This window comes from Mus caroli, chromosome 12, assembly GCF_900094665.2.
Source record: "Mus caroli chromosome 12, CAROLI_EIJ_v1.1, whole genome shotgun sequence".
NCBI classification, from domain to species: Eukaryota; Metazoa; Chordata; class Mammalia; order Rodentia; family Muridae; genus Mus; species Mus caroli.
The window spans coordinates 31,136,994-31,162,224 of record NC_034581.1 but is presented as its reverse complement, the minus strand read 5'-3'; the positions used below and the strand labels follow the sequence as shown (position 1 = coordinate 31,162,224).

General features: G+C 40.0%; 1 protein-coding gene across 15 annotated transcripts in view; it reads left to right on the top strand.

Moving 5' to 3' along the window:
- Positions 1–25,231, top strand: part of Hdac9 (histone deacetylase 9) — an 832,694-nt gene that overhangs the window by 60,368 nt on the left and 747,095 nt on the right. For all 15 annotated transcript variants that reach the window (XM_029484907.1, XM_029484903.1, XM_029484900.1 and 12 more), the window contains exon 2: positions 20,712–20,828. In XM_029484907.1, the coding sequence (XP_029340767.1) occupies positions 20,807–20,828 (22 nt within the window). In that variant the 5' untranslated portion in view covers positions 20,712–20,806. The remainder of the gene's footprint in view (positions 1–20,711; positions 20,829–25,231) is intronic.

The window sequence follows — 25,231 nt, the reverse complement described above, 5'->3', positions numbered from 1 at the left end:
CAGGCAGGCAGGCAGGCAGGCAGGCAGGCAGGCAGGCAGGCAGGCAGGCAGGCAGGCAAGCAAGCAGGCAAGCAAGCAGGCAGGCATGCATGCATGCAGGCAGGCAGGCAGGCAGGCAAGCAGGCAGGTAAGCAGGCATTCCTGCTGAATTCTAGTCCCCCCCCCCCAACCTATGCTATTCACAGGATTCTTGGAGAATCTGAAGCTCATATTTTAATCATGCCCCCATTTCTATTCTTCCTGTTAACATATTTTTAGAGATACAGATGATATTGGATATGTCTTAATTTGTGGGTCAATTAAAGTGACTCAGCAGATAAAGACAATTGTCACCAAGTCTGATGACCTTGAATTTGATTCTCTTCTTCCACAGTGGAAGAAGAGAACTGTCTCCTATAAGTTGTTCTCTGACTTCCACTTGTGTACCATGGCCTGCACACCCACACATGTGCACCTTACCATGGCATGCACACCCCCACACATGCACTCATACTCATGCACAGTCAAAAATAAGTGTTACAAAAGGGTCTTAATTTGGCCCAATTAAACAGAACCCTTAAATGATAATATAAACTATAATGTTGAGCAATTTCCATGTTTCACCTTGCATTTCTTCTGTCTGTTAACAATGTGTGTTTGCTGATTAGCTATCAGATTCTTATAAAATGCAGCCATGTGGTTATTAGAATAAGAAGTTTTACTCTCTTTCCCTGCTTTAGTGAAAGGGACAGGTATGGCTTTGTCCTTTCTAGGACACTTACTGCTGTTAAACGAAGCTTAGATAGATACTGCTTGTGGAGAAGTGCCTAAGTTGACATGGGTCAGTTGGTAGGTAGTGTAACTTCCTTTTCTGCTGGCTGTCTTGTGAGGTGCATTTATATATAGGAGTGCAGAGGGGGCACAGAGAACAACATTAAGGGTCATTTTTGTGGCTCCATCCTCTTTTTGTGGGGAGGAACAGCCTTTCATCGCCCTGGAACTCAGCAAGTAGGCTGTACTACTGGCTTTCTTTATGCAAAAGTGTGAAATCTCCAACTCCCCTATGTCCAACAGTGCCACACACAGTTTTGATTTTTAGGACTTTGGGACATTCCAGTGGTTAAGTGTATAGTAAAACCAGTGTTTTTGAAAAAATCGGCAGTGGGGTGGGGAATCAGGAAATTTTCTGATTATGAATGATACATGTTTATTTTAGGAAACTGGAAGCTAAAAGAAGATAAGATCCACTATTAGTTCCAAGAACAGTGAACTTGGATGTTTTTCTTCCCTCAGCCCACGAAAAGAGGAAGTTGCATGCCACTTACTTAGAGCCACTTTCTGTGTGCCATGTCGGAAGCCTCAGGGATCATGGTGGATGTCATCTCTTGGTTATGTGGATTCTTCCTCCTTGACCATTTCTGTGTTCCATTTCCTCTGGTCTGTCCCTTCTTTCCTTATCCTGGTCTCGGCCTCCTCCTCCTCGTCCTCGTCCTCTTCCTTCTTCTTCTTCTCCTTTTCTCCTTCTCTCCTTCTCTCCTTCTTCTCTCCTTCTTCTCTCCTTCCTCTTCTCTTCCTTCTCTTTCTTCTCTCCTTCTCTCCTCCTCCTCCCCCCTCTCCCTCCCCCTCCTCCTCCTTCTCCTTCTTCTTCTCCTTCTTTTCTATTTGGACCCATAAGGTGGTGTCCTGCTCAAGCTTCCTTCCCATGTGGGATGCTCCCCCACTGCCTGTATCATTCTAAGATCAGCCTAGTCCTGTTTTTCTACAGGTGAACCCAATGATGCTATCTTGTTCCAGGTCTCCAGGAACCCTGGTAACTCCCCAGCCTCGTTTCTTTTCATCTTCTCCTCAGTCTGTTCTATAGTCACTTGACAAGAAGTTTTAAAAATTTTAGCAGTGGCTGTGTCTTCCTGTTTTCCTTACTCTTCTTCCAACATTTTTGGTGTCTGATGTTTCCCAAGGTCTAAGAAATGAAACAAAAGGTCTTTGCAATACTGTATGCTTATATAAATGGTTTTCAAATAGAATCTTTGTATTTTTTTCCCTTCCAGAATCCATCTTATCATCAGCAACTCTGGGAATTCTTTCTGTACACTAAATTTGGTCCCTGTAGAGTTTCTATACTTGGTGATAAATATGTAGACACGGTAGAACTTAATTCAATAAATACTCCTGAACAATTATGTCAGATGGACATCTTAAAGGTCACTACTTTTGGTGGATTTTATCTAGACAGGTAGCAGCGATAAATGTGGGCTAGCTAATTTTTTGTCATTTATTTCTGACTCCTGTGAGGTAGATTTACAGATGGCTTTGCTTTCATGGTGTTAACAGTCTTGTGGGAGACACATACTCAGAAAGGTAATGGTAAGAAATAAGAAGGTGATTGTGTGTAGAGATTAATAATGTGAAATAATGAATGTAGGTGATAGAATAGGACTGTGTGAAGTTCTATGCTTTTAACTTAACTGAACTTTTAAGGTTGTTACAATGTCACGCATACTGTTAAGATATGCCAATCATCTATTACCTTGGAACAGTAGTGATAGAAGTTCATATTATGGGGCTGTAGGTCTTAGGGCTAAAGACTTATTTTAAATGCACAGGAAATATTCACTTAAACTTGGAAGGAAAAACAATAGAATCCAAATAAATTATTATAAAACATAATGGGGAAACTCCTCATTCTCCCTGGAGATTGACCAGAGTAAATAAATGAATAGATGATGTAAAGAGAGGTATTTTAAGTTTATATAGAGGAAGTCTATTTGGATGTGGTATCGTTAATAGCCTAGGTGTATAGGTGGGAGATACCTGTTTAAGGGACGTGGAAATTTTCCCCTTTAGGAAGGAGAAGCAGTCTGGGTAATTTTAGAAGTCCATAGTGTTTTATGTTGTGGGAAAGTGAGTGAGGTGGGCATGAGGTAACCCCTGCGCAGGAGCAGATCCACACAGAACAGGAAGAGTCCTTCAAGAGGTGGCTGGAAAGAATGGCATTTTTCTGGGAAGGGGATATTTTGCAAACAGGTAACACTTTTAACTTGCCCTAGAGTGTTTCATGCCAATTGGCTGGAAAAAGGAACCAAGAGAAGAGAGACAAGGACCAAAGGAGAGGGTCTCTCAGAGGGATACTAATTGGAATGTTGAACACAGTGGTGATCTATATGAATGTAAAGCATCGAAAACTGTTAAGCTATGATTGTAAGTGCTGGCTGGGACAGTCTTAGGCACTCCATCCAGTCATGTACCATACTATTACTTTAGTTGGAACAGTAATTTTCTTTCAGGCATAATGTTGTGAGTTTAAGTATTTAATATTCATAGTCATTGATGGAGATGTTAATTTATCTGGCACATTCTATTTGCTTGGCTTGGTCAGAAAAACAACACAGGAACCTCCTTTTCTAATAGCTGCCCTTACAGCTTCCTTTCATATTTTGATCAGCTCTTTGGCTGAGGTATTAAGTTGTATGGCACTGAACCTAAAAATTGACTAGCTTTTTCAGGCCTAAAGGAAAAGGGGCCCTTGGTCTGTGTGCAGCGATTAGACTTTCTCTAATCTAATGAAGACGAGTAGATGGTAACAAAGTGCTTGTTTAAGTCACACATTATTCTTAGGTTACTCTTGTGCTTGTTGTTTTCTTTCTTGCAAAATAGCTTTCCTCATATTTTACCCTATTACTGGTTCTTGGCAACAGGACAGTCTTCCAGTCCAGGGGGAGCACAGTCACCATGGAAAGTCCCATTACGTTCATCATCTTCTTGAGAAACCAAAGCAGGCAATCCTGATGTTTCAAAATGCGCTGGGGCCTCACATTTTCAACAGAAATAGGCACAATTTTCAGTTTTCTCATAGAGATAAGGGGAAGACATTAAACCACTCAAAGTAGATTAATATTTTTCTTCTCAGAGTCTTTCAACTAGTAAGTAGTTTTGATAATCCTTCCTAGTAGGCGTTAGCAAGGTTCTGTAGAATGCTGCTCTTTCTGGTTAACTTATTTAAACAGTGTTATTTCTAAATAGGCCATCTCACTTTTTTGCTGAAAGGAAATAATATCTTTATCACGGTCAGTTCATAAACACTCACTCTCAGGCAGAACTCTCTACATCTGGCTTTGCCTCTTTGGAGAAGGGCAGAAAAAAGCCCTTCCCAGGGGTGTATGATTTTTGACTCTTCAGATGTAAGTTGAAATTGCTTAACATGAAAGGAAAAATAGAGATTGCTTGCTTCAGTGCAATTTGGAAGGTTATAAAATTTGAGCTAAATATTGATGTTAGCTTTGGCGGTTTTTGTCTTCTAATTGGCATGGGTGAGATAGTTTTCTGTGAATCCGGAGAGAATCGGTTTCTCTGTGTGCAGTGGACACATGGAAAATACACCCATTTAGCATATGTTTATTTTTTAAATTATGTTTCAGTAATAAAAAATGTGAATAGTAAATTTAATAAATACTTATCTATTCATTAACTTCTCTCATTCTCCTAAGATATATCCTTAGATATCTCCTTTCTCCTAAGAAATAAACCATGTAAGGTACTTGAGTCCTGTGAGGTGGTAAGTTCTGATAAAGGCTCTGGCCACCAAGCCAGCTGACCAGAAAGCCAGCTGACCCGAGTTGATCCCTGGAACTCCCATGATGGAAGGAGATAACAGACTTTCAAAAGTTGTTCTCTGCTTGACATACTGTGGCATGAACATTCACACACACACACTATATACACCCTCACATATAAACAACTATAATAAAAATAAGATTGTTAATATTTTTAATTGTGCATGTATGCATGTCTGTTTGTGGCTAGGCACATGTGAGGGCAGGTACAGATGGAGCCCAGAGATTTTGGATTCCTGTGGAGCTGGCGTTGTAGACCTGATGTGGTGCTGAGAATAGGACTCAGGCCCTCTGAGTGAATACCACACACTTATAACTCTTGATCCATCTCTCTAGCCTTCACTTATCCTTCCACCTGCAATTATAAACACTTCACAAATATATCACATCATTCTGCATTTTTACATGATGTATGATTTATTCAATATGAAGGAGTACCAGTATTGCAGTATATGACTGTAGGCCTGTTGCATTGATCAGTACAGAGCACTATTATTGCAGTTACATCAGATTTATAAATCCATTCCTCTTTTCATGGGCTTCTATGTTTTCTGATCGTAACAGCCTTCCTGTGAGCATTGTGACTTTTACCAAGGAGATATGGAAGAGCTCTCCTAGCAGGTTTGCTGGGTGTTTGCTAGTTTCTTGTAGCTGCCAAGAGAAGTTCTGCTGACTTAAAATTTGTGGTGCTTCTGGTAGGACTTTGTTTTTTCCCGAGTCTTCAGTAGAGAATTCGTTTTCTTTCCTTGCCCCATTTGTAGTGAGCATGCTACAGACATGCTGGCATTATAACCTCTCTTGGATCATAAAGCTATCATGATATGTGTCTGTCTAGTCCACGGTTCCATGTCTGTCTGATTCCTCTCTGTTTTCCTTTTACCCTTTTAAGATTATCTGACCAGAGAGACTGCTTACTGGATAGAGGTGCTTTTCTATAGGCCTGACAACCCTGCATCCCACAGGGCGGCAGAAGAGACCTGACTCCTGAGAATCATCCTCTGGTCTCTATATGTGTGCTGTGGTACATGTATACCTTTGCACACAGCAAAATACATAAATGAAAATTAACAAAAAATAATGATAGATGTGGTGACTCATGACTATAATCCTATATTCAGGAGGGTGAGTATTACTGTGTGAATTTGAAGGCAGTCTGGGCTACCAATTGGAATCTAGGCCAGGTAGAGCTACGTAGTAAGACACTATCTCAAAAAAGCAAATAAACACACAACTAGCGAGTGCTTTGTTCCCACTTGAACAATCCAGGATAGTTACTGACTTCCCACTGGAAGTCATTTTACTGGCAACTTTAATTCCATCTGTAACCTTAACTCCTCTTTGCCATGTAGCTAACATATGCACAGACTCAAGGAGTCAAGTCAGAACATTTGGGCAAGGTCTTTGCCTGTCATAGTATGTAGACCATTATTCATCAGCTAGATTGTCTCCCACAGCTATTCTAAGTGTTATGCGGACATTTACACCCTGAAAGTGCATGTGAGATTCGTTTGTTCCACATACTGCCAACAATGGGATTATAAGACTTTAAAACGTTATCCAATTTGACAGAGACTGGGTAGTTAAGACTGGTAAGTTAAGCTATGCAGCTTTTCATATAATGATTGGAGCAGACATTTTCCTTTTTCCCCATGACCAATTCCTTTCCTCTTTTCAGCTTGCTATTTTCTTCTGTTTTATTATTCATTTAGAGAAGTTCTTCAAAAAATTAGTTATAAATTCTTTGTTTTTTGTTCATTTGGGTTTTTTTTTGTTTTGTTTTGTCTTTTGTTTTTGTTTTTTGCATGACAGTGCTTTCTCCTAATTTGATTGGTTTTTATACTTCGATAGGGTTGCTATTTTGGCATACAGATTTTAATTTCAAAGTTGATAGAGTCTGTCATTTTTGACTTGAAGTCATGAATTTTGTTTTTGTTTTTTCAAGACAGGGTTTCTCTGTATAGCCCTGGCTGTCCTGGAATCACTTTGTAGACTAGGCTGGACTAGAACTCAGAAATCCACCTGCCTCTGCCTCCCAAGTGCTGGGATTAAAGGCGTGTGCCACCACGCCTGGCTAGTCATGAAATTTTTATTTTTGTTCATTAAATGTTTGTATAACAAAGTATAGTTTTATAATTTTCTTTCTACCTAAAACATTTATATCTTTTGAGACATAACAACCTAAAATGCCTGATTAATTGAGTTATCTTGGTTTTATATAGACTTTAGCAAAGATTTATGGGTTTGTGGAATATAGCTGCTAGAAAGATGATCTGATGAATATAGCTTTGAAGATGATCTGATCTGGTTTGAAACTGATGTCCAGAGATACAGTGGCAGGTCTAGATGCTGCTGTATTGGCAGAGAGTGCTGAACACACTGGATTTTGTTGTCTTTATTGCAAAGAAGTCGGTCTTTGTGTCAAACGTGTATGTATGTGTGTGTGTGTGTGTGTGTGTGTATTCCTGCACACAAATACAGGCATAAAGACTAGACTATCTCAGTTATTGGCATTTGCTTGACACAGTGGCCCTTTGTTGTATTTCTGTGGAGCACAGCAGGTTAGCTGGTCCATGAGCTCCCAGGGTCTTCTGTCTGCCTCCCATGTCCCTGCAGGGGTACTGAATTACAGATCTTCATGTTACACAGACAGCTTTTACATAGGTTCTGGGGATTCAGACTCAGGTCTTCATGCTGGCACAAGTGCCCTTCCCCTGGGAACCATTTCCACAGCTCCTTCAATAGACATTTCATGCTACTGAGCCTGGGTAAAATAATGACTGCTCATGTATAGCCATAGAAATAAAATGTATCTGTGCTAGAAATCTTTATAGGGAGGCAATGGATTACGTAGCACCCCCCCCCCCCCCGCCACTATCCAGAATAATGGTACCTAAGAGGTGAGGCATCATTGGCTATTGTCATTGTGACTCCTGAGAGGACATTAGTGTGGTTGAGATCCACCGCTTGCCTAGAGTATATGTTACCGTTCGGATAATCAGCCCCGAGCATGTTTTCTCTTGTGGACTACATTCAGCCTAGTGATATCAGGCAACTTCCCTGTATCTACAACACTACTTGAGCCACTCAGTGCCCCTCCTCCACCCTCCCTGATGGGTTTGTTTCCCCTATGTCAGTTATAAACTCTTTAAGCTCAGGGATAAAATTAAGTACATTGCTGATGCCCAAAATAAGTGTCTCAAGATTTTTTCACTTCTTTTTCCTTAAAGGAGTGTTGGAGAGGAACTTAAAAGTGAGTGACAGTTGACAAAGATGTGGTTGCCTGGCAACTGGCAATTTAAATAACTAGGAGTTGATATGATTTACTAACCTGATAAACAGCAAGAACTTTAATATACTCCAAAGGACTGCTACAGATGTTGCATTGAGCTATTTATATGTGTTGATCTATTTTAATATATGCATGTGTATATATATATGCAGATTTTTTTCCTGCAGAACGGGAATATGAAAGCAAAAGTCTCTGTCTCTTCCCCTATGTGACATTAACAGAAGTTACCTTCAATGGTAATTGTTTTAGCTCCCTCCGATGTATACAGATTTTTAGTTCCAAGGGAACCGTTCTTAGAGGTAATACATATCTTGTGGAATTGGGGCTGCTGAAGGATTTGAGTTCTAATATGGTATTTTAAGTCAGTGATTGTTTTTGTCGTCTTACTTTCTCAAGTTTTATGATTTAAACTTTTCTCCACTTGTTGAGATGGACTGGCTGTTGCTGTTGATTTTTCACAGAAATAATGGTGATTAATAAGACTGACTGGCCAAAGTGAGTCAGCTTAATTGATTGGCCTGTTTTCCCGAGGGGGTCATCAGACTTCTGATGCTCTCTCGTGCCAGTTACTTTCCTAGGGCAGATATTCCATCTTCACCCCACCTCAGTACCTGCTGGCTATCTTCAACGTGGTTCTTCCAAGGAATGGTAGGAAAGCAGTAGCCACTGTATACCTAAATAGCATAGTGACCCAGTGAGTGTTCCCTTCTAGAGGGAGGACAGAACTGTTATTTTGCATATCAGTTCCATAGAGTATATTTAAATATTCAGTATAAGATTTTTCATTTTGTTGGCAATAGCAGTGTGGTTAGTAGCACAGATATTGAGCTAATTTTGAGGACTAGTTTGAACTTTTCTCGGGGAGAGGTTGGGTCAAGTGATGACTTTGACAAATTTTATATGAAATAGGAATACACAAGCATATTTTTTCAACAAAATAGTTGAGGACATATCTAGATAATTTAAAAATTGCCATTGAAATTATTTACAAATTATCTGGGTAGGTAAGACTTGGGGGAAATTGGACTAAAAGGACACTTTTGCAAACGATGTATGTTTGCTTAAAACCATCATTCTAAGTCTGAATGGCAGCTTTTCCATGAAACTTCTCTTCTTTTAATCACAATGAAAACACCTTTCTCCACATTCAGGTAGGCTGTGCTCTCCTAGTCCTCAGAAAATGGGTGTCGGCATTTTGTGGTGGCAGAGGCAGGTCGCAGAATAGAGACCCTGACTGTCATAATGCTATCATCCAAGTATTGAACACTGAGCTAAGCAGTTTAAATACCCTGTCCCTCATTCCTACTGGGACTGCAAGTAACTGTTAGGCCTAGCCATTGCCTGGTGAGGACCGGGATGGTTAGGACAGAGAAACCAGAGGTGGAGTTTGCATTAAAATTAGTCAGTCCAAAGCCAAGTGTGCTTTTCATTGTGTTCCTATTTTGTAGTTTTGCTTCCTCATTCCTTTATTTTCCAGTCATGTTCACATTTATATTAAATTGTAATCATGTGGAAGCTTTAACAAAACAAAACAAACAGACATGCTTTAAATCAAACAACAAAACAAAACAACCCCTCCCCCCAAACTCAAAACACCAAAAATGTTTGCTTCTGAGCACTTACCTCATTGTCTCAGATAAGTCCAGAATCTACATCTTCAGAGGGGCCCTGAATACACAGGCTGGGAAATCCCTGGTGGGAAATCTGGATGTCAGGTGTTTAGAAGCTCATTGTGAAAACAGGCTAGATCCCTGCATGGCTAAGGCTCCTGTGATAAATCCAGGTTACTAAGTTGCAATAACTGAGTCACAGTTACTCTTAGTGGGAATGTCACTATGGTGCCTGTGCAAGATAGGCAGGCCTGTACTCCTTGCTCGGATGAAGTTCAGAGAACAAGGTGTCCGAGATGACGATTCCTGGGGCTCACATTAGTGCAGGCAGGGCATGGAGGTATTGCCCAGTGCGTTGTTATGTGCAAACAGGACATCTCTGTAGGACACAGTGGGCAAGAAAAGAGCCAGGGAGAGGTAGAATTAAGCTAGATCTTAGGCTCATTTCAGCCCAAGAGTGGACAAGAGGATGAAGGTGGGACAAATGATGCAGGTTTAGCTCATTCGTTAAGTTAGATTTTTCAGGCAGGTGTCAAAGTAACGGTCTGCTAAGTTGGAAGATGTCTTGGCCCAGCCTCCCTAAAGGATCTCAGATGTGGGCTTCCTCGGAGTAAGTCACCGAGGAAGGGCCTGGCTACTTGATGTCACCGTGGCTTCAGCCTATGGTGTGTGGTGTGTGGGTATCACACTTTATTCTTCGCCTTCGGGGTATCACTGCAGGCCTAGAGTGGCAGTGTTGCTACTTAAAGTTGGATGCACCACTAGCAGATAGAACACTGAGTAAGCTGACCAGCAAGTCGGCCCACCACAGACAGGCATGGGGATTTGAAGGAGAGTGACCACCATAGCCTCCTGTATTTAAATTCTTGACTCCCAGTTGGTAGAACTGTTTGGCAAGGATTAGGTGTGGGCGTGCTGGATGCTGAGTGTCACTGGGGGGCAGGTTTTGATATTTCAAAAGACCTGTGCCCCTCCCAGTGTGCTTTCTCTGCCTTGTGCTCGGGCCCAAATCTCTAGTAACTTCTCAGGTACTGGTATTGCACCATGCCTAACTACCGGCCAGCTGCCATGTTCCCTATAATGGTCATGGCCTCTAAACTTCTGAAATTGTAAGCCCACAAGTAAACTCTTCTATACATTGGCTTGGTCACAGAGCCTTCCCATAGTAGAGATGTAACTAAGGTAACAGGCCCGAGGCTCTATTGAAAATCCTAAAGTGATCTGTGACAGAAGAAAAAGAGCTCTTCCTGGAAGGGGAATGTTCTCCACATGAGGGAAATAGACCACACAGTTTTCTTTAAATTTCTACAATGTGATAGCTGTTACTAGCTTACTTAAATTTTTTTTTCTGTCCATTTACACTCAAGTGATTTTTTACAATGCAAGTAACATCAATGAAAGATTAAAGTGAGCGTGGTGTATTCACAAGCAGAGGATAACGCAGTATTTTCCTTTAGAATACACATTTGTCTTCTAAAAGAAAGACAGCAAGGAAAAAAGCTTGAGTAATTAGATGCTTTTGTCACTGTAGCAGAGGGAGATGATTAATCTCTGTGCTACAGAACTGTGCTCCGCAGCAGGAGGTGCCCCGTGTCACTCTTTGCTCTTAGAACGGATCTGGCTTGAAGTAAAGTACAATTTGTATACTAATGCTAATAATAGCCAATCTTTTGAGTATGTTCCCCTTCGTGTTACTTCCTATTATTTCCGCTAATCCTCAACATGACCTGGTACGTTAAATAATTCGTGTTTAAGCATCTGAAACTCAGAGAGGTTAATTGACTTCTAGACCACCCCACTAGTGAGACATTTTTTTACAGGACCACTTTGCTGTGTGGAGGTACTGTCAGATCTTCATGAGGTAAGTTCCCGCATTAAAGAATTCTCAGACCCCCAACCCCTTAATGTACACAATATTGGAGCTTCAAAAGAAGATCTGCCCCACTGTAAATTACAATGATGGATAAAGGTCCTTTGTATTTGGCTTGCTGATCACAGCCTGCCCCTCTGTACAGGAGAGGTAGGGAGTAGACCAGGGGAGCCAGATTCTTTTAAGCATGCTTCATGGGGAAGTTTTCTGCAGCAGGAGGTTATAGTGTATGTGTTACAAAGCCCTCCTGCTGTGCAGATATCAGGGGTTGTCTGTTACAAGTTCCTTCACTTCTACTGTTACTTCCTGTTCATATTCTATTTTGGACTTCTGTCCCTTGTGTATTTACAGGTAGATAAAGCAGTCTCTCCCTCTCCCTCTTCCTTTCCCCTTCCCTCTCTACCTTTCCATCTCTTCCTGTCATCCTTCCTGGCCCTCTGTGTCTAGCCTCTTTGACTTTACTGAAAAACTAAAAAGGGACCTGTACATCCTGCAGTTTCTGGCTCACATGAGCTCAATTTGATGTTTCTGATGGCCGATTCCTTCTTGTCCAAGGAAAGGAAGGTGCAGATGCGGAACTTCAAATACCATCCAAGAAAAACTATGGAGTGAAATGTTTTGATAAAATTATATTTATTATAATAGGGATGGTTGAGGATATAATTTGGGTACTGAATACTCCAGGGACTAAATCTGTTGTTTTAAAATCTCAGGGCTACTACAAAAGATCTATTTTTATCAATGCAGGTACTGTAGTTGGCAGGATTTCTTCTTCTGAAATGAAATATCCAGCAGGCCATTTCTGATTATGTTGTGTATTTTTAGATGTTACCATTGAGTTATATTTATAGTATAGACTACTGAATCCTATCTTAAATATGCAAAATATATGCATAACTAACCTCCCAAGCTGTGTTCCTTGCTCTATATTACACCCATAATGTAGCCCATGTTTAAGTTGTTCTCCCGAAGTCTTAGAAAGAAGCTTAGTATTTGCTTGTAGAATGTAAGCATGGAGAGTGTGTGTGGCGTGTGGCCCTCTGCATCCCACACTCTGCTCACACCTAAACTTTAAGGGTAAAATTAGGAGAGCACAGGTAGGTAATGAGGCCAGTGTTCTTGCACAGATAAAACCCCCAGACACCAGGGATGGGATGAGCTGAAAGGAGCTGGTTGGCCCATGTTGTCCTTGCATCAGCAACCCATCATACTGAGTGTGGCTTGTGGTATTAGAGAAAGTTAAATTGCAGACTGAGACATTGCTGTGGCACTAGCTGGTACCAGCCTCCCAAGCTCACAATCCCCAGATTCCCCTCTGTTCTGTTTCTCAGGACAACATAGGTCATGTTGGAGCCCAGTCCTCTCACTGCTGCTAACTTTGGAAGGGACAATTCTCAGCATCCCATTCTCCACTCTCATTGTTATATCTTCTTTATTTGGAGGCAAAATAGAGCTGGTAAAACCTGTCTGATAGCAAAGCATGCCCGTCCCCACTTGGGGAAGGAAAACATTGGAGGCTGATAGGAAGGTAACACACTGCATGTACCCTTCTAGCAATTAGAGAAATCACTTCTGATGGAAAGGCCTATGGAAATAGCCCTGCCTTGTACAACACGTTTCATAAGTAACTTTCAGCCCTTGTCCTGTGTCTCCTTTAGCCCATGAAGGCACTCACTCCTCAGGATCAGATTCTAAATTTATATTTTTCACATGTCTGGTCAAATCAAGAAAGAACTGTCTTATTGTCCTTTAGAATTGTATGCTAAAAACTGAAGAAACAATTTTGTCCCACATGAGATAACTCATGGTTCATAGGGTTAAAATTTTCCTGCTCTTCACTAATTCATCAAGAGTTTATTGTGCTCCTGCCCTGTACCAAATACAGGCAGTTAGGAGATTGATTTAGTACAATCCCTGAACAGAGCAGCCTCATGGCAGATACAAGCACTGTATGAGGAGGCATCATTATTGTCTAACAGGATGCAGTGAGGATGTAGGTGAGGAAGCTATTTGCTTGAGATGGCTGACTAAGAAATCTCATGTGCACCTATGCCATAAGAGGGAGCCTACCCCTGACACTGTTTGGAGGACCAGAAACCAGAGGCCAGATGGCCCAGATACCTATGACAGATCCAAACAAGATGGGAAAAAAGTCTTTGAAATGATGCCCAGTGATATTCTGCTATACTCATAAATTGATATCTAACCCAGTCCAGCAACTGATAGAAACAGATGCAGAGACCCATAGCCAAACATTAGGAGGAGCTTGGGGAATCCTGGTGAAGAGAGGAGGGAATGATTGTAGGAGTCAGAGGGTCAAGGACACCACAAGAAAACCCACAGAATCAACAAACCTTAACTCATAGGGTGTTACAGAGACTGAACTGACAATCAGGAGCCCGTGTGGATCTAACCCAGCCTTCTGCATGTATCTTATAGTGTGTAGCTTGGTGGTTTTGTGGAACTCCTAATAGAGAGAGTTGGGGGTATTTCTGGTGCTTTTGCCTGCTTTTGCCCTTGTCTCTTACTGAGAGAATAAATTAAAAAAAGAAATAACTTTAAAAATAACCTTAAAAGAAAAAAGAAAAAGAAAGCTCATGTTAATATGACCTTAAAGAGGTCAGTGCAGGAAGGAGAGAGAAAGTAGTAGTGGCCTTTGTAGAGAGAGGTGTCCAGACATAGACTGTGAGTGATTTCTATGGCGATGATGAGGACCAGCAGCTAATAGCTTTAGTACTCCCATACTGTTGCACAAACTGGTGTCCATTCCGGTTGGCTGATGACTGAGCCTCTGTACTAGCTAAACAAGTTGGGCTTCTGGCGGTTGTACACCATTCTGTAGTGACTGACTTCACCATCCTAGGTTCAAGAGGCAATGGTCTACAAGTAATGCTACAGTAGTAAGCATATTTAAGTCTTTCAGCCAATTAAAAAAAAAAAGTTGGGTTTCATTCTAGGAATAACGCCAGATGGCCCGAAGACATCGGCTTCATATGTGAGGAGAAGAAAGAGAGTGAGAAAAGGATTAGAGTTTTGAAGGAACTTGAATGTCACTTGAGGTTTTGTGTCATCAGATTTACTCATTCATTTAGCATGGAAACAAGATAGAGGACTAGACCAAAATCCAAGTAAGAGCAAAGGATGTGTTGGGTGATTAAGTATCAGTTATTCTGAAAGAGAAGAGGGTGGGGATGGATGTGAAAAGAATTTCCTCTGTGTGGCTCAGGTTGGCATAAATCTTACTGCACAACCCATACTGGCTTTCAATTTGTGGTTATCTTGCCTTAAACTCCCGAGGACTGGGATTTGCACATGTACCAATTTGCCCTGTGATAGAAAAGGTGTATATGCATGTGTGTGTGTGTTGTGTGTGTGTGTGTGTTAATGTGGCTTCATGCTTTTGTTGGTGTACATGTATGTGTGTGTACTTGTGTGTAGAGGCAAGGATGTCTTTCTTGGTTGATTTCACATGTCTTTGTTGGTTGCTGTTCACTTTATTTACTGAGGTAGGGTGTTTGCTGAACTTGGAGCTTACCAGTTTGGATAGAATAGCGTGGCAGCCTCTTCCAGGGATTCCTTGTCTCCACCAAGCAGAAGGGTTTACAGTGGAGTAGACTACACTATACATTTGACTTGTAAATCTGGGAAAGATAAAGTAGATACATAGAAAAATGACAGTAATCGTAGTTGTTAGTAACATAGATTGAAAAAGCATTCTTTTTTAAAAATAGCATATTTCCAAAATAGTTCCAGATTACTAAAATGAGATAATAAAAGAAAACTGTAATATAATGCTCAGAAAAAAGCAAAAACCTCAAAGGGGTAGAATGGTGTTCAGGAAACAGGGAGTCCGGCTTCAGTCTTACTGCAACATAACAGGTTGCCTTTCAGTCGGAGTTTTGAACTCATCATCCTTTGTGAGGATGTACCGGGCTAGAGAGGTTCTTTAACATGGGAGACCTGCAACTCAGTGGATGCCTTCTGAAACTGATGGCTAGGTAGACAGTCTTGATATTTAAACAGTTCGGAGGTGATGCCCACACTTCTTTGTGGGCTGGAGAGACAGCCCTCGGGGTAAGAAGAGGAGCCCCTCCATTTCCAGTATGATCCATGAACAGATACTTGGAATTCTTTAAGCTTTGGATTTAATGAGGGAATATCAGATTACTCAGTGTGTTCAGAGGGTTATGCAAAGCCAGAGAGCACACCCTGAGTGTAAGTTCTTTGTGACTAACTTGCATCATTGTTTTTGAACATATGAGTAGATTGAAAGACCCATGGGAAGGTCACATGACAGGGAAGGACAGTGATGAGGGCTAGGGCAGTGGATTGTATCAGTGCTGACCCTTCCCAGTGGCATAAGTGAAGTGTTGCAAACATATCATGCTCTTGCGAAGTTGTACACCTTATGTCAATTTTAAGGAATAAAGGAGCCATAGCAGTTTTGTTTCTATCACACAATGTTAATTTTCTTCAGAATAAACCTATGTATTTTTAGAGACTAATGTTCAAATTAATCGAAACTCCTAGTTAAAACTAGATATCTATTATATTTTCTGAAAATGTGCATTTGTGTCCTGTTCCCTTTTTATTTTGGTTATCAACCCATTTGAGGGCCAGTTTTATATGAGTCATAATCTGCTCTTATGATAAGAATGATAAAAATGTAGGAGAAAAACTTCCATATTCTAGTCTACTGCTCTGCAGTGCTGTTGGAGAAAGAACTGGGGGAAGAGTTGAGAGTAAAAGAATCCATTCACCTTGAAAGATGTTGACTGTTGAACTCTTGTAGAACTAAGGAAATAAAAGCATTCTTAATTGCATTTATATTTTGTCTCTAAATAGTGTGGATTGGAAGCTGGGGAGATAGCTCAGTTTGTAAAGTGCTTGCCATACAAACCTAAGGGCTTGAATTGGGATTCCCAAAACCCATATTTTAAAAAAAAAACAAAAACAAAAAAACCACAACCAAACAAAATAGGCACAGTGACAGAGACAGTAGCATCCCTGGGGTTTATGGACAAGCCAGTCTAGCCAGGCACCCAGTTATTGCTATATACATACAAACACATATACATGCCTGCACTGAATAAACACAAAGGTATAGATACAACTGCTTCTGTAGCCAGAAGGAGACAGAGCCAGCCTCCCAGGCAGCCACATACCATTGTATCAACCATGCATCACTGCACACACAGATCAATATTCCCCGAAACAGATCAGGAGCACTCTTTAAATGACTATATTCCAGTACACGGCTCTAATTGTAGTGATATAAGTTCAGCTTAATGTGGCTTATTGGAAATGAAAGTGCAGTAAGTGGGAACCAACGCCTAGCAACACAGAAAGGCCTTCTAGTTTTCTGTAAAACATTTAAATAATAATGTATTGGGAATGCCTCATAATGTGTTATGATTAGGCAGTTATTTAAAAGGTTGAATGTCAAAGAGAGTTGTTTAAATTTTAAAAACGTTGACATTTCAAAGCCAGATTCTTGTTTCTCTGCCAGATTCGCTCTGTACTCAAGTTATGAAGTCAAAACCCAATGGTTATATACTTATCACAATCAGCCTGGTACAGACAATTGTTATGTGCATTATTTGTGGAGATAGGTGACAAATGTTATCATGGTTAAGCTTTTGAAAGTTATCTGGAGAGATGAGTTATATTTGTAAATGGGAAAGATATCAGTTCTAGCAAGGGGCATTATAGAATAAAATCATGAGGAGGAGGAAGGACAGCCATGGCCTTGATGGGATTAGAACGGCTTCATCTGTTGTCCCGGAAGGTTTCCTGGTTCTTGCTAGTTGTTAGACACTTACTTGCTTACCTATTTTTTATTTTTCTTATGAGCTAGAGTCTTAGTGTATAGCTTAGTTGATCTTCAGTTTGTGACACTCTTGCTTTTATTTGCCAAGCTGAGGGTATCAGCTGGGCTTTAAAACACTTTCAATAATCATTTCAGAATTTTATACAATGATTTTTGATCTTGTTCACCTCATTCCCCCAACTCTTCCCAGATTGTCTCTCATCTCCTTACCCTTCAAACTTCTCTCTCTCTCTCTCTCTCTCTCTCTCTCTCTCTCTCTCTCTCTCTCTCTCTCTCCTCCTCCTCCTCCTCCTCCTCCTCCTTCTCCTCTTCCTCCTCCTTTCCCTCCTGCTCTCCTTTTAAAAATGAATAGAGTCCAGTATGTGCTGCCCAAATACTCTTGGGTATAGGGCCTGCCTTGGGAAGCAGTTGGCCATGGGTCATGCTCTTACAGAAAATTCACTTTCCTTCTCCCAGGAGCTATCTGTTCTTGCCTGGGTAGTACGTCATAGCCACCTTTCTGCTCCATGCTCAGATTTTTGTCTGTTTTGAACTTGCACAATTCTTGTGTATGCTGTCATAACTGCTGTGAATTCATATTTTCAACTGCCTTCTTGTATCTAGACTGTTCTCTGAAGTCATTCATTGCCTCTGGCTTTCATAGTATTTGCCCCGCCTCTTCTGTAATGATCTTGGAGCCTCATTGGGAGGAGCGTGATATAGTTGTCTTATTTAGGGATTTGCACTCCACTGTCTTTTGTTCTCTTCATGTTGAGTCGTTGCGAGTCTCTGTACTAATCACCTTCCCCTGCAAGAAAACCTTTCTCTGACAAGAGCTGAGCGATGCACTAAACTATGGGACTAGCAATAAGTTGTTAGGAGTTGCCTTCATTTTGCGTTTGTTAAGCAGAATATTGCTAATGGGTTTTTCTTTAGGACTTATGACCATCTAGCAACAGGTGCTGGGCCCTGATAATGGTGCCAGGTAGGGTTCTATCTTTTGGAGTGGGCCTTAAATCTAGAAAGTGGTTACTTCAACATCATTGCCACGATGTACCAGCGGGTATATCTTGCCACCAGTTGTTATTGTAGCTCACAGAGTGCACAGCTGAGTAAGAGAGGTGACTTCTGTAAATAGCAGGCATAGTGTCTTTCAGAAACATGGTGGCTAATCAGTAGCATGAGACTTCCAGGTCAATACCAACTTTATTTCTCTATGTTCTATAACTCAGATACATGGTATTTTCAGCAATAGAGTCATACTGTCAAGTTTTATGGGGGTAGACAAAAGCAATGCTAGTAGCATATAATATTTGGGGTTCTATGGGACTCCCCTGGCCACCAATTCCAAAAAAGGTATCTTGTTTCTGGTACTAAACTTTTTATTTATTAGCCTATGTTGTCTAATAGGGGTAATGTCCCATGTTGTAGAGTAGCTGTATTTAATTTTATTTAAAACACACACACACACACACACACTGTATATTTATATGTATTTTCTAGGCATCTATTACAGTAGTAGGTTTTCATATGATGTCTTCAGAATGTCATTACTAGTTTTCCCTGCCCCTCCTCCCTGTTCTATTCTGCACCCCACAGCCTGTTTAACCTCTCTGTTCTGTCATATCACGGCAGTATATCTCTCATCTTTCGAAAGTCCTCCCTCTCTATGGTCTAGTTTCCTATGGCTACCCTAAACAAAACACACATATATGAAGATTCAAAACTAACATGTATGTATGAGAAAATCTGCAGCCTTTGTCTTTCTGGTTCTGGGTTGTTTCCTCGGGATGATAGTTTGCAGCTCCAACCCAGGCTGTCACTGGTGTTTGGAAATGTATCCATAGCATTTATGAGATGTTTCAGCCCATGCTTGCTTATTTCAAATAATCTACAAAGTTAAATCCTAGTAGATTTACTCTTTTATTTACTTGTATTGAATTATGAAGCAGATAGTCATCTTGATGTTTTTCATCTGCAAACTGTAGTGATGGGAGGTAAAGGTTGAGACATAAAATTTATAAATATTATTTATTAGTTTAGCTTTTGTAGCAATAATTCAAAAACATTGATACACTATTTAAATGCAGCTTGTGCCCATGAAGATCTACGCAGGTGGTGTTATTATAGGAAGTCTGACACTGAGGTCTTCCATTCAGGTGTCAATATCAGAATGGCCCTTTTTCCTATATAAAAACAAAGGATTTGCTCTTTGTTTATCCTCTTGTCGGGATGCCACTTTCTTACTGATATAGGATTCACAAATTTATTGATTGTGCTGGTAAAATGAGCACATCACTATAACTTTTGAAAAGGATTTGCCAAATGTCCATTTTTAATGTTATTAAGACTTTGTAGTTATCAAAGCAGGAAGAGAGTGTGAAGCTGTCTGTATACACAGGCATGCTGTTCTGCTAGGCTGCTTTAATAGCTCATTTGCATATTTCTACTTAAGATCTTTACAGCATTAGCGGTGTTCTTGGTGCTGTTATAGATTTCTTCAAAGAAGTATGTATTTATATCCAGCTTTATACTTTCTTGCAAAAATAGTAATAACACTTTCAAAATACTGATGGGAAATGAGTCTCAATAAATATGTGTGTTTTCTTGAGGTAGAGAGACAGGATTCTCAGAGCTCCAGTATCCTCTGTTTAATACACTGTAGGTCAGATCTATTTTAGTTAGATGCTTACTAAGTGCAGTTTAAAAGTTTCTTTTCTTTTCTTTCTTTCTTTCTATTTTTTTTTTATTTTGACTTTCCAGTAAACAGTTAGGAAAATGTCCTTGGAATGGCTTTTTCTCTAAGTGCCTGGATGTGGGTGTGCATTCAGACGCGAAGCAGAAAGCCCCTTAAATTCCCTCTGCGGAGTCAGTCCATCTAGTTAGTGGCACTCCTAGAAAGAGTGCCTCTTACTGCTTTTAACAGGAACAAGATTGCAAAAGATTTCAAGAACTGGAAAGTGTAATGGGGACTTTCTGGGCAGTCCTATGGCTCATGACTTATTTGTTGCCTTTTTAGGCCATTATTTTTTTTTCCTACAGCAACTGGTTCTTTTTTCTACAAGTAAATATTTGACAATAATAGCTAAAAATGCTATGTAGTGAGATATTTATATCCATAACTCAAAAAAATCAATTTTCAGTTTCTATAGGAATGGAACCAGCCATGAAGTGGCGGATTGGGCGCCATCTGTAGCACGTGAAGTGCCTTTTCACTCACTGGTTCCTTCTATTCCTATTGGTTCCTTTCCCCCCAGAGTCCCGGTGCTGCAAGCAAGATGGACATTGGCTTCTGTCCCCTTTTCAGTGCTGGGGATCAAGCCTAGGGCCACATACATACTAGACACACAGCAACACTGACCTGTTAACCCCAGTTCACATTTGTTCTTCTATTGCTAAAGAGTGAGAGAGCTAAGAAGTTTATGTGACTCTCAAGGGCCCAAGTCAAGTTGTAACTGAGCTGAATCCTTGAGCCAGCTCTCTGGTTCTCAGTGTGACAGACATAATCTGGATAATACACAGTGTGATTTTTCTTATACTCTAGGTTTCTTCTCTACCATCGCCACGTGAACAACCATTGTCAGCTGAAAGCAGGCTGTGACTCTACATCCGCAACTGTCAGCCCTTCTGATTCCCACAATGAGCTCACCGGTGCAGCCAGGTCAGTCCTGGTACTTTGAGAACTGGTAACGTACTTTATTTGGAGGATATTGCTTTGTGTTGCTTCAAATCAGGCAATTGAACTAATCAAGGGACAATTTTTCATGAAGATTAAACAATAGAATAATATATTTTGAGTTTTACATTCTATAGTGAATTCTCTATTAACCCAGTTTACTTTCTGAATAATTGCATTTGCATTGTTGTCTGAGCACTGGGTGTTGAGTCATCTGTTTCTAAATGAATGTTCAGATTAAATTATGTGCAGTTATAAAAAATATGATGCAAGAATTTAATTCATACCCGTAGTCTTTCTATTTGTTTTTAAATTGTGCTGTCAGTCTTGGGAGTCAGTTATGTGTTCCATCTCTTTGACACACAGGAAGGATATTTCTCCTCCCCACCCTTCTTTGCTGCCCCTCCTGTTTCCTATATACGTATTTAATAATAATATCAGCACCTGCTTCCTATGAGACCGGAGTGATATGTGTGGTTTAGTGCTGCTGTGATTAGGGCAGCCAACACCCATGCCTCCAGGAACAGGGCGTTGCTTTTAGAGCAAAATACGATCCAAGTTTTCAGAAGATGGAGTAGGGTCAACTACCACATGTTAGTCACAAATAGACTGTAAAAGCATTTTCTGCTTTAGTCATTATAGGAGTGCTTACCTCCGTATATTCTGTGGCACCGTGATAAATTTGAGTTACCCCATTCTCTAGGTCAAAGACAATGCACTATGATATTCAGAGCTCATAAAAGCAAATCATTTGCCAAGGCTTTCATCCTCTGGAGTGCTGCTCCCTAGAGGAACAGCTCTTGATTCCCACTGTCTTCTCAACCATTTTCCCAGGCCTCCATTAGGCTGTTGCCTGGAAATGATAGGAAAGTCTAACTCAATTGTAAAGGATGTGAAGATTGTCCAAAGTTTTGATCATGGCTGTCGTTTATAGTTGGGGTTGTGTCGTCTAGATGGACAGGTGAAAGGTTACCTAGGCCTGGATCCTTAGATAGCCTGATGGCTCAGCACCCAAATTTCAGCATGCAGTAACATCTATTGGAAAGGTTGTTGAAACAAACATTATATGCCGAAATTTTTACTTCATCTATTTGTGGTTGTTTGAATAAAAATGGCCCCCACAGAGCCATAGGGAGTGACATTATTTGATGGTATGGCCTTGTTGGATTTGGTGTGGCTTTGTTGGGAGAAGTACATTACTAGGGGGTGGTGGGCTTTAAGGCCTTAGAAGCTCAGTTCACTACTGAATCACAGTTCACTTCTGCTGCTTCCATAGTGGACCAAGATGCAGAACTCTCAGCCCCTTCTCTAACACCATGTCTGCCTCCATGCTGCCATGCTTCCTGCCATGGACTGAACCTATGAACTAGTGAGCCAGTCTCAATTAGATGTTTTTCTAACCCTAACTTAGATAGCATTTGAGAGGAGACCAAAGTTGATCATTTGTACAAGGTCCTTTGGGAAGGATGCTATCGCTCTGTGTAGAACAAGATTTGGAATTGCAGATCTCAGTTTTTCCTCTTTTTCTTCTCTCTTTTTACCTCCAAAGAGCCTGTGAGTTGTCTTGTTCACTACAGATATAGGACAGGATTATCAACCTTTCTATTGAGACAAAATACGATCATTATTATCTACACAGCATTTAAATATATGGGTATTTATTTTAATTTAAATTTAGTATTTCAAAATTGCATAGTTAAAAAAGGTACTTAATTTAGAGCCACCATATTGAAAAGTAGTTTTTTTTTTTCTCAAAGTAATATTTGGCAATTAGAGTAAACATACTCTGCCTCACAGAATATTGATTTTATAATACTGATTTTAGGAAAATATTCTTTGAGGCTGCTATTTTAATGCAAAAGTTCTTGCCCATTATGGTAATTGTTCAATTAGGAGAAGTGAAAAAAATAGTCAATAAATAAGAAGCCATGAATAAAGCTCATTTGATCTTAGGGCCACTTTAACACATACATAGTTCTACTTGACATGGTGCAAAAGTCTCAATTAACTAGGAAGTATTTACAAATGAAGTTCAAAATTTCATCAGCATTGACTCCTATAGGTATCATTTCCATTGATTGCTAATAGTTCACTCTAATCAGAGACCTAGAATACAAAGTAAAAGAAAATGCTTTTGGTGTGGTCATCGCAGTGCTCTAATATTGTTCTTGCTGGTGTCCTGTTGAGACACATATCACTGGTGAGACAGTCATTTCAATCAGAAAATGTTTTCTAAATTCTGAACCAAGGATTCAATTGGCCTTATGCAATCATCATCTATTTATTTTGTTTTCTTCCGTAAGCAGTTCCTAGGCTTGTGTACAAGACAGAAAAATAGACTCACTCCAGTGCTTCCAAAAGTTTTGTAATATTCTTTCAGATTACTTATATTTGCCTTGAATACTGGTCCTGTAGTACTGTGAGTTCTTATTTTCCCCTGTATAAATACTAGACTCAGAAACATTTTTCTATCCATATTCAAATACAGTTTGGTATCAAAGAAAATGATTACTTTCTTGATCATGTATTCAGTCAAACAATAAGTACTGATTTTTGTACATAGCACTTGGTTGTTATTTTAATCTTGCTACCCCAATAATGTTCAAAGTTAGAATTTTTTGGGATTCTTCTGTGTGCTGGGAAATACGGAGGGAAGTCTCTCTCCCCGTGGTTGTTAGCTGATTGATGCAGCTAAAGTATTTATTTATCCATTCAAAACTTACTGAGTATGGACTCTTTGTCAGGTAGTGTGCTATCCAGGGATACAGCCTACTAAAACATGCATTCTGCCTATGGACAGAGCCCTTTGAGACAGAGGCAGAAACAGTTAAAGTTTTGGCCCACTCAGTGCCATATGCATTTTAATGTAAGATGACAAAACCTATCTCTTCTGGACAGCAGTCTAGATTCCATATCTTTTATATGGATGGCCAAGGTTCAAAGGGAAAAACTTCCAGGGCATAGTTAGCTTTGTGTTCCCCCGAACAGCAGATAAGAAATCACGTAGGTCTGTGTTCAAAATGCAGATTCTCAGACGCTTTTCTGTCAGTGAGCTTTACCATCAAACTCTAGAGGGCTAGGAGTTAGATGAAAGATACTGCCAAGTGCAAAATACTCTTAATTTGCCTAAAAGCCCTATCGATTCTCATCTGTTGGCATTGCAAAGAAGAAAAATGGTAAGTCTCTTTTGTTATCTAACATTTCATATGGTAACCACATGAAATAGTCCATTGAAACCTAGAGGAGATATATTTTGTGGGGAAAATTCCAGAGCCTAACAGGTCTTATTTGCTTTCTAGGCCATCCCAGTTTTCTGGGGTAAAAGATGGGCCAATGGGATGCTTACAGAGTCTCTGGTTTTTTTTTTTTTTTTTTTTTGAGTCTCTGTTTTTTATTTTTATTTTTTCTTCAAGAGAAGTTTAACACAGAAGAGATTTTTCATACAAAATTTAGAAAACATGTTTGAGCTAGAATTGTTTCAAGAATAAAATAATTGGGTACATCAACCTTAAAATGATCTTGGTGTGATTATTAATTTTGACAAATATAATTTTAATGATGTAATTTTCTAGAAAAATGAATCTATAAGAATTTTTCAAGCACAGGGCCAATGTATATGGCACCTGGATATCTGTAAAAAGCTGTGCCCTTTGGGGCTCCTCAGAAGCTTTCTGAAGTACTGTGGCTATAGCCCTCTCTACTCCATCAACCGATAGAATTTGTTGTTCATGATAACTTGCTTCTCCCTTCCTCATCACTGTGGGAATACTTACAGAAACGGTCTGCCTGCTAACAGTAAGAGAACAAGCTTGTTTATCGAAGCAGAAGCTCCACAGCATTCTTGTGAATGTTGTATTCTGTCCATCTCACATTCATTGGCAAATCTTGGGCAAAAAAAAAAAAAAAAAAATTATTAGTGCAGGAATTTCCCTTCTTGTCTTGGTTTTGCTAAACAGCTGTATTGCCTTATAGAAATGTAGAATAGACTTAACTAATGATCAAAAAGTTCTTTGAAATATAAATTGTTATGGAAATGCTAAGTAGCATAAACAATTCGAGGGCAAGCATTAATAAAAGCTTTGCCGCAAGCATCTTTAAAGGGAACTAATAAAGGCTTCATGGTTCAATTAATACAGCACAACAGTGAGTTTTCTAGAAGCATATGGGACCCAGAAGGCCTGCCCCTGTTTTTAAAATTTACGAACTCTTTAATGATTCACCACTTTCGCTCCAGCGCGTTACCCACCGTGGTGCCGTTTGGTCATTAAGCAGGAAGCTAAAACCAGGACAAAGCTGCAAACAAATAACATAATGTTCAAGTGAGGATTTTTCTTCATTTTTTTAACCAGTATGTTATCATAAAAATGAAAGCTAATGAAATAGACTCA